Raw genomic sequence first — 8,776 nt, forward strand, 5'->3', positions numbered from 1 at the left:
GTTCTGTTTAAAATTAGTTTTCGTATTTATTAACAGTAAAAATAATAATAAATGTACAAATTAATAAATTTTTATATTTCAATTTAAACGAGTAAATAATATTTTTTATTTAAATAAACAAAAAGTAGCTAGTATATTGAAGTTTAAGCATGCGAAAATTTCGTGATTGATGCTGATACGTAGGTCCAAAAAGTCAAAAGGCTACTTCACGAACTGCAAGAACTGATGAACATTTACTAAAGTGTTACTCGTAATTCGCAAGTAGTAAGTATTATTCATTATTCTTTAGGGTTCGCAAGTTCTACTGGGTGATCATGTAGGGGCAGTTTTGTAATTACAAGAAGCTCATTTTTGGATCAGTGATACTGATTCTCTTGTCCGTCTGTCCCGCAAACAAAATTAAGAGACCAATTTCCTCGAGAACAGTGGGATTCCCTTGTTCACAATACGACCTTCTTTCTTCTTTCTTCTTTCTTCTTTCTTCTTTCTTTCCCTTTTTCAATCATTCAAAAAACTTACCCTAACCACTATACTACCCTACACAATCATTATTATTAGAGCACCCAACATGCTATGATATAATATGATAATGCATACTGAAACTATTAATTAGCACCCCCAAAGAATAACGTATCATGTCATCTATATACTTTGTTCTTGTTATAATTTAATCAGCACCAACCTTAAAATTACATCGGACAAGGAAACAACGCTTAAAATTAAACGTCTTATTAGGATTAATGCATAGAAGATTGGTCCAACATATAAAAATAAATAATAATACTAGAATACAAAAAGATTATCCCATGCTTCTGTTCACACTCAAACCTGTTTGTTGTAATAATCATCACTGGTTAATAAATTTACCTCACCCAACAGCCGCTAACCCTTCTAGAGAATCAGCCATAGCCATGGCAATGTAAGGAAGAAGAGCTCTACAGAGAGTGAGTGGGTAGCAAAAAAGTAATTTCCTCAACAATGCCCCATAGAAGCTGCATTTTGCTACTGTGTATTGTTGGTTCCATGTTAGCACTTGAAGGAGCTGCAATGCTGAACCTAACTCTACCAGGACAACACCCTGACCCTGAAGCTGTTGTTAATGAAGTCCACAGGTACTCTCTTCTCACTCTGTTTCCCCTGTTTCTCTTGTCTTTCACCTTGCATTCACAATGTATTTTCCTGCATTATAAGTTTAAACCTCAGATCTACGTGCTATCTTCACTACTGTGTTGTGCAGGATGGTGAATGGTTCAATGGCAAGAAGGGAAATGCTGTTGACAGTGTCTTCTTGCCTAACTGGTAACCCCATAGACGATTGCTGGAAATGTGACCCAGATTGGCCCAACAACCGGCAGAGGCTGGCAGACTGCGCCATTGGGTTCGGGCAACACGCTAAGGGCGGAAAGGATGGGGCGTTCTACGTTGTCACAGATTCCTCAGATGATGATGCAGTAAACCCTAAGCCAGGAACACTCAGATATGCTGTCATACAGAATGAGCCGCTGTGGATCGTGTTCCCAAGTAACATGAAGATTAAGCTCTCTCAAGAACTCATCTTCAACAGTTACAAGACCCTTGATGGCCGTGGTGCTGATGTCCACATTGTTGGTGGTGGATGCATTACTCTCCAGTATATAAGTAATGTTATCATACACAACATTCATATCCACCATTGTCATCCTTCAGGTATTTTTCTGCATTGCACATGAAACATTCTGGTACAAATGCAGTGTTGTTAGTATTTGAATGAAAGGTGTGTCTAAATCAATAAACAGATTTATTTATTTATTTATTTATTGTGTTTGGATTCAACTGCGACATGCAGGGAACACAAATGTGCGTTCAAGCCCTGACCACTATGGCTACCGGACGCTGTCTGACGGGGATGGAATCTCCATCTTTGGGTCCAAAGACATATGGATCGACCACTGCACACTGTCACGGTGCAAGGACGGGCTCATCGACGCAGTCATGGGCTCCACTGGAATCACAATCTCCAACAACTACTTCTCCCACCACAATGAAGTCATGCTCTTAGGCCACAGTGATGACTACCTGCCAGACTCAGGCATGCAGGTGACCATTGCCTTCAACCATTTTGGTCCCATGCTCGTCCAGCGCATGCCACGTTGCCGCCGGGGTTACATCCATGTGGTTAACAACGACTTCACACGGTGGCAGATGTATGCCATTGGAGGCAGTGGGGAGCCCACCATTAACAGCCAGGGGAACCGCTACACGGCACCCCTGAACCCCTTTGCAAAGGAGGTGACCAAGAGGGTTGACACTGCGGAGGGGAAGTGGAAGGGCTGGAATTGGAGGTCGGAGGGGGATATCATGGTGAATGGCGCGTTTTTTGTGGCCTCTGGGGAAGGCGTTGAGGTTAAGTATGAGAAGGCTTATAGTGTTGAGCCAAAGTCTGCTGATAGGATTTCTCAGCTTACCATGTCCGCCGGCGTTCTCGGCGTTGCCAAGTATGTACTGCTACTACTTCTTTACTATCCTATATCATTCTCATACATGAATGTCATCACTAATTACTTGATTGGATGATGAATGCACAGGGACAACAGTGTGGGAATGTGGAGCAAAGGACCTAACAGCCAGGGCCAGGGCGACGGAGTCACATGGTTGGTGCCAGAATACACAGAGGACTATTCGCAGGGCTCAAGGGTGGTGCTGCCATCTTCCCTTACTTTCACCCTTGTGTGGTCTTTCCTGCTCTTGTTCATACTGTCAACAGTTATTCTATAACGATTCATGTAATCTGACTCCATTTTCTCATCATTGGAATGAAATGTGGCTGCTCCTGTTAAGTCAAAAGGATCAGACACCATTAAGACTGTATATATTCTTCTTCATTACCATCATTCAGACTTTTAATTTTGCTTAGCTGCCTTCCTCAATAATCAAATTTTGCAATACCATCATCAATGAAATTAATGGTCAGTCTTTGGGGCAAGTTCCATATATATATATAATTGTGCAAAAACAGGATACAACAAGAAAAACATTTCATTCTATTTGGAATCAGGATGCAAGTCCAATAGCTGCATGCAGTTCAAAGTTCTAACTTTGTCATTTTTCTCTAAGTAATATAATCTCAAATTGACATTTTGACTCGATGTCTCAATTCATTGAGAGTAAGACTACAATACAAAATGAGCCAAATGTTAAGTCACTCGGCTTGTCTATGCTCCAGTTCCCTTAATTGATGTTTCATCTATTCACAAACACAGGCCACAGATGCTATCAACGATCTATGAAAGATTTGTTCATAAGTTCAACTGCATCATCCATGAACTGCATGCAAAAAAACTAATAAATCCATAAAGAAATCAAATAATTAGAATTGTATGCTTACAATGGAAGTTTAATAATAGGCGGAAATTCCAGCAACCAGCAAGATAAATAAATCGAAATGTCAGCAGCACTGATATCTAAGACTAGGTTCTTTTGATACATTGTGTGGTTCAACTAGTTCATCATGAGTACCATGGATGCATTTGAACTAAGTATATAGCTATTTCCAGTGAAATGGCAATGGAGAAAAACTGGTAATACAAACCATGCTTCAGGTCAATTTGCTACAATGTTGTAGCTCTTTCTGACAAGGTAGAATTTGTATAATTCAGATAAGCACATAGATATCTTTCATCTTGATTATTTGATAATGAATAAATGTTTAATGTAGTTGTAATCAGCTGGTGCAATGTAAATTGTACATTATTATCTTCTCAATTTTCAGAAATATAATGGATCATACAGGGCAATGACTAGTTTTCCTTGGGTCTTGAAGTATGAATATATAAGGGTTTATGTATATGAAGCAAAACTTTATTCTGTTCCCTAATTTATGAATATCAAATGTATAAAACTCACGAAGTTCAACTCTGGCAATTGTCAATATATACCCCTTGCATGCATTACTTAAAAAATAAAAAGGACTTCACCTTTCCAAGCATCTTAAGTTCTCGTCCAACAGGTTCCAAAAATTTGAAGTCAACATGAATTGGCCAGACCTGTTGAAGCAGAAGCCAACAAGAAAAAATGAAACTCCATCTCTTTGCAAAATCATAATCTTTCTAAGTAAAATTGCTCAAACTAGAAGCATAAATATGCCAGGAAATGTCAGTGTAAACTTCAACGGGAAAACATGAGCACAAATGATAAGAGAAGAAAGAAAGCCCAGCAAACATGAATATACAAAACAGGACAACAGATCCTTCAACTCTCGGCCACTTTGTATGCATTTGAGGTGTTTCAGGTAGCAAGTTCACTCTAAACAGTTGAAATAAAATAAGCCTAACCAGCTAACAAATATTCTAAATAGACAACAGTCTTAAAGAACAAACTATAGGTAAATGCACATTCATTTCTAGCTCATTCAGATTATAACCATGTGTTGAAGTTAAGAAAAATGCAAGAAATAGGACTTAGCATGTAGCTGGAATAATAGTTCTGACTTCTGAGCAACCACGCCATAGTAGGACAGTGTGTTTTTTCGATCAATTTTCATGGTACTGGTTGTTTCGAAAGAAATAAATGAGAAGCATTTTTGTTTCAAATATAGATTTGGAGGAGGTGGAGAATGCAGAAAACTTAGGAGGTAGGAAAGAATAATAGTCATCTAAGGGGGTTTTTTTTTTTATAACAAAGAAAATTATCATTTATCATTTACGATGCATAAATAATAAAAGAAGTAGATTAAATATTTGTTTGGATGTTCATTAAGTTGATAGAAAAATATCTTTTTACAATGAAATCTTTTTTTTAACATATTTAGCAAATTTTTAGTAGTAAATATAAAAATATTAGAAAAATAAAAAAATCTTTTTTTGAGAAATTACCATTTATATTTTTTTTAAAATAATCTTTTTTTTCCCTTAAAAAAATATTTTCCACATAATAAATAAACAAAAAATTATTTTTATATCATTGTACCCAAACATAATTGATGATTAAAAAAATCTTTTTACATTCAAATATAAAATTACTTTTATTTTTCTAAAATATCTTTAAAAAAAACATTCTAAAAATATCTTTTCTTATAAGCTCATTCAAAAGAAATCTGGCACATAATGGCAATACACCTAAGATGTGTTAGACCTACATAATGCTTCAGAGCAAGAAAAATCAAACTACTCTTTGTTATTCAGAGACTGAACTTTCAATTTGCAATCAACATGTTGTTTGTTGCATTTCCAGAATTACACATCAATCAATTAAAGGTGAAGCAATCATTTTATATTAAAAAAATCACGTGCTCCATAACACTCAATAAAATTCTTAACTGGTGAAGCAGAAAAGATATATGAAAAGGAAACATTAAAAATTAGAAAAAGCGGAGAAAGGAAATTGAAACCTTAACACCGAGAAGCTTGAGGGGCATAACTTGGCCAGGTACTATGCAGTCAGGACCAGCAGCTTCCACTATGGCCTCTTGGCCGAATCCATCTCCAATCGGATCGGGTTGCTGCAAAATCCAAAAGAAACTCAACAAAAAGGGAATATATATATATATAGAGAGAGAGAGAGAGAGAGCGAGAGAGAGAGAAGAAAAGGAGGTGAGTGAGAGAGACCTTCATAACGAAGAGGGCGTAATCGGAGAAAGGAGATTGGGAAACACGAAGAACAGGAGAATGGTGAATTTTGGGAACCGGCCTCACTGACGAAGCTGACGCTCTCCACGGCACGTCCTTCTGCAACGAAGCACCTCCTCCTCCCTTTTTCGACATTATTATTGTTATTGTTATTACTTATTAGTTACTTGGTTCTTATATTCTTCTTATCAATTCTTTGGATTGGGGTTTTTTCTTCCTAATCCCTCTTCTAGTGTTTGTTGTGTCGCTGACGCTGTTCCTCTAAATTTTAATCCTCTATCTTATTGGTACCGGTACACGCACCGCACACATGACAAACCATTCACATTAACATCCAACTCTACCGGGCACCAATTGTGTCGTCATTTTTCCCCTTTTATTTTATTAATTTTTCAAATTATTTTCTTAATAATTTTTTAAACTTAAATTATTTATATTTTTAAAAAAATGAATTACAATTTTAGCATATGAAAGATCCTAATTTTCACAATAATTCATACGAACTTTGTCAAACCTTTTCAAGTTCCTTTTTTTTTCTTCCTTTTAACCCAACTAAATTAGGAGTGAGAACATGCACTTTATTCGTGGATATCCAATCCAATTTAACCATGTTGAGTAGAGTTGCTAACTCGATTTGCAACGGATAGAATAAGGTGCGAATAGGATTCTCATGCAGGTCGGATAGGGTACGGATTAAGCCTCGATCCTACCCAACCAACTCGTATCCTATATCTATATGTTATATATACTTAATATACTAAAATTGAGTTTTCTCCGAATTAATGGAAGTGAAGTGTCAATTCTTCATGAATCTATTTTTCCGCCCAAATGAACGTACTATTTTTTTTCTAAGTTTATTTTTAAAAAATATCTTTATTATAATTATATTACAATTAGCATTTTATGAATAATGCATAATTATACTAATTTAGAAAAATATCTTAATTATAATTATATAAAAAATTAAACATAAATTTATAATTCTAATTGCCATAAATATGATACTAACGTTGATAGTGGTAAATTGATATTGCAATAATTAATTCCTATAATTATTTTTGTACTACTAAAGATTATATATGGTATTTCTTTTGTGGTTCGTGAGTCTAAATATAAGATTCAAAGCATTCTGTTTTTCTAATTTGTTATTCTTCTTTGATTGGGCAATTATTTCCAAAGAGCTTTACAGGTCAAGTTCAAGTCCCATTCCTCCACGATTTCTATGTAAGAATCAGGGTTTTCACGTAAAATCGTTTTAATAAAATAATAATTCTTAAGTGCCCGGAGTAGATTCAAAATTTAGAAGTTTTAATTTGAGAATAAAAAAGTGAAATTTGATTTCAATGAATTTTTCCGAGTTGGAAACTGTACCTTTTTTGAAAAGTTTTTGTAAAAATGCGTACTGACGCGTAAGCCAGCGTACCGGCTCTAGTCTGTCCAGTACCGCGTATTTTGGAAAATAAGATTTTGAAAAGTTATTTAATGTTTTAAAAGGACAAAAATAATTTAGAATTGAGAACCAGACACTAATCTTAAAGGTTTTGGCCCAAAGTGGGCCAAACGGACTAAAAACGCTAACGGGTTGGACTGGACCAAAACCGGGCCAAGGCTCAACATATATATTCATGATTAATGAGCTTTCAGCTCATTTCAACCCTAGAAACATGAGAGGGGGCGCTAAGATGGTGAAGAGATGAGAAGAGAAATGACACTATTCACCTTCTCCTTATTCTAGCCATAACTTGAGCTACGGAGCTCTGATTGATGAGCCGTTTGTGGCCACGCAAAGCTCTCGCTGAGCTCTTCATTTCTATCTAAGAAAATCTGGTAAGAACTCGAAACTCATATTCCAGTTGATGATGATTATGAGTATTTATGATGGTTTTGGATGTTGATGATTAAGGATTTTGATGGTGTTGAATGGTGTAATTGGGATATTATGGATGGTTGAGTTGGGAGAGGAAGGGTATGGCCTTTTATGTTGTTTTTGTATTGTTTGGGTTGTGATTAGTTTGGTTTTGAATTAGGAGCTTTGGTAAAATTGAGATTTAGAGATTTTTGGTGAAAAATGGATTTTTGGTGAACTTTGACAGATCATATCTTGAGCTACGATTTTTGAAATTGAATGAATTTTATATCAAACTAAAGATTATTCAAAGAGATTTAAAATGATATAGATTTTGTAGAGAAAGATATGATCGTCGGAAGTTGGTGCCAGAAATATGAAATTTTGTGATGTTGCAGAATTGTGATTTTTGGTTTGTGTGCGCACGCACACACTGGTGCACACGCACACCTTATGAATTTTGCAAGTTGTGCGTACGCACAGTCCTGTGCGCGAGCACACGTTCGAAGGTGCACTCTGTTGAGGGCGTTCGCACGCCTTGTACGAGCGAACAGAATTGGAAAATTTTACACTTATGCGTACGCACACCTCTATGCGTACGCACACATTTTGAAAATCCTCCTGGACGTGCGCACGCACACCCCTGTGCGTACGCACATGCCTTGTTTTTCAACTAATTTCTTGTTTTTAACTGTTTCACCTTTCCGGCAAGCTTGCAAACTACCGTAACACTTGTTTAAAACCTTTTTGCCAGTTTCAGGTTCTTGAATCAAGTGAAAAATAATAAAGGAATGAATAGGAGTATTGTTAGTTATGAGTTTAGAGCCGGTGACTTAGGTATGGAAGGTTTGTGTAGTTTTCTAGCTTGAATTGGTTAATGTTGAGCTATGAAGTATATGGTTGGAGAGATTCATGAGGAATGGGAACACTTATTTGCTAGTTGTTTTACTTACTGTACATGTGTATTACTTGTTATTTACTTGCTTGTATTATTTGTGATTGTATGGTGCTGAGGAGGTTAGGTAGGTGGTGGCGATGGGATCGCACGGAGGTTAGGTTGGCGAAGGCTGTGGGATACAGCGGTATAATTAGTATTAGTTAGAATTTCCCTTAAGTTTAGATAACTCGGTTTATGTTTTAAGTTCTTTATTTATTTAATTTATTCTAAGCTTGAACATCCGTATTTGATGTGAAGTTCTAGAATTGCCTTCGGCATCCTGGAACCTTATATTTTATATTATTGGGCACTGTTACCATACTGAGAACCTCCGGTTCTCATTCCATACTTTGTTATTGTTTTTCATATGCAGGTCGTAATTCACCTCGG

General features: G+C 36.3%; 2 protein-coding genes across 3 annotated transcripts; one reads left to right on the forward strand and one right to left on the reverse strand.

Annotated features, from left to right (window-relative positions):
- Positions 578 to 2,847, forward strand: LOC107648751 (probable pectate lyase 12). The gene is made up of 4 exons (XM_016352580.2): positions 578 to 1,112; positions 1,238 to 1,686; positions 1,826 to 2,474; positions 2,565 to 2,847. Exons 1-4 carry the CDS (start codon positions 979 to 981, stop codon positions 2,752 to 2,754), a joined length of 1,422 nt encoding a protein of 473 aa, XP_016208066.1. The 5' UTR covers positions 578 to 978; the 3' UTR covers positions 2,755 to 2,847.
- On the reverse strand, positions 2,935 to 5,963 carry LOC107648752. 2 transcript variants are annotated; one of them, XM_016352581.2, is made up of 4 exons: positions 5,583 to 5,963; positions 5,366 to 5,476; positions 3,954 to 4,022; positions 2,935 to 3,318 (listed from the first exon to the last, which is right to left on the reverse strand). In XM_016352581.2, exons 1-4 carry the CDS (start codon positions 5,736 to 5,738, stop codon positions 3,253 to 3,255), a joined length of 402 nt encoding a protein of 133 aa, XP_016208067.1. In that variant the 5' UTR covers positions 5,739 to 5,963; the 3' UTR covers positions 2,935 to 3,252. The 2 variants fall into 2 exon arrangements, with proteins under 2 accessions (XP_016208067.1, XP_016208068.1); XM_016352582.2 differs by having other exon boundaries at positions 2,935 to 3,303; positions 5,583 to 5,960.

Source organism: Arachis ipaensis, chromosome B06 (genome assembly GCF_000816755.2).
Source record: "Arachis ipaensis cultivar K30076 chromosome B06, Araip1.1, whole genome shotgun sequence".
Taxonomy (NCBI): Eukaryota; Viridiplantae; Streptophyta; class Magnoliopsida; order Fabales; family Fabaceae; genus Arachis; species Arachis ipaensis.

Excerpts from the sequence above, each read along its gene's own strand:
- LOC107648751 (XM_016352580.2), top strand. The coding sequence starts at position 979 with ATGCCCCATAGAAGCTGCATTTTGCTACTGTGTATTGTTGGTTCCATG. Across the intron at positions 1,113-1,237 it reads GTTGTTAATGAAGTCCACAG|GATGGTGAATGGTTCAATGG; the intron begins GTACTCTCTTCT and ends TGTGTTGTGCAG. Across the intron at positions 1,687-1,825 it reads CCACCATTGTCATCCTTCAG|GGAACACAAATGTGCGTTCA; the intron begins GTATTTTTCTGC and ends TGCGACATGCAG.
- LOC107648752 (XM_016352581.2), bottom strand. The coding sequence starts at position 5,738 with ATGTCGAAAAAGGGAGGAGGAGGTGCTTCGTTGCAGAAGGACGTGCCG. Across the intron at positions 4,023-5,365 it reads TCAAGCTTCTCGGTGTTAAG|GTCTGGCCAATTCATGTTGA; the intron begins GTTTCAATTTCC and ends CTGCTTCAACAG. Across the intron at positions 3,319-3,953 it reads AACTTAAGATGCTTGGAAAG|TTTTTTTGCATGCAGTTCAT; the intron begins GTGAAGTCCTTT and ends TGGATTTATTAG.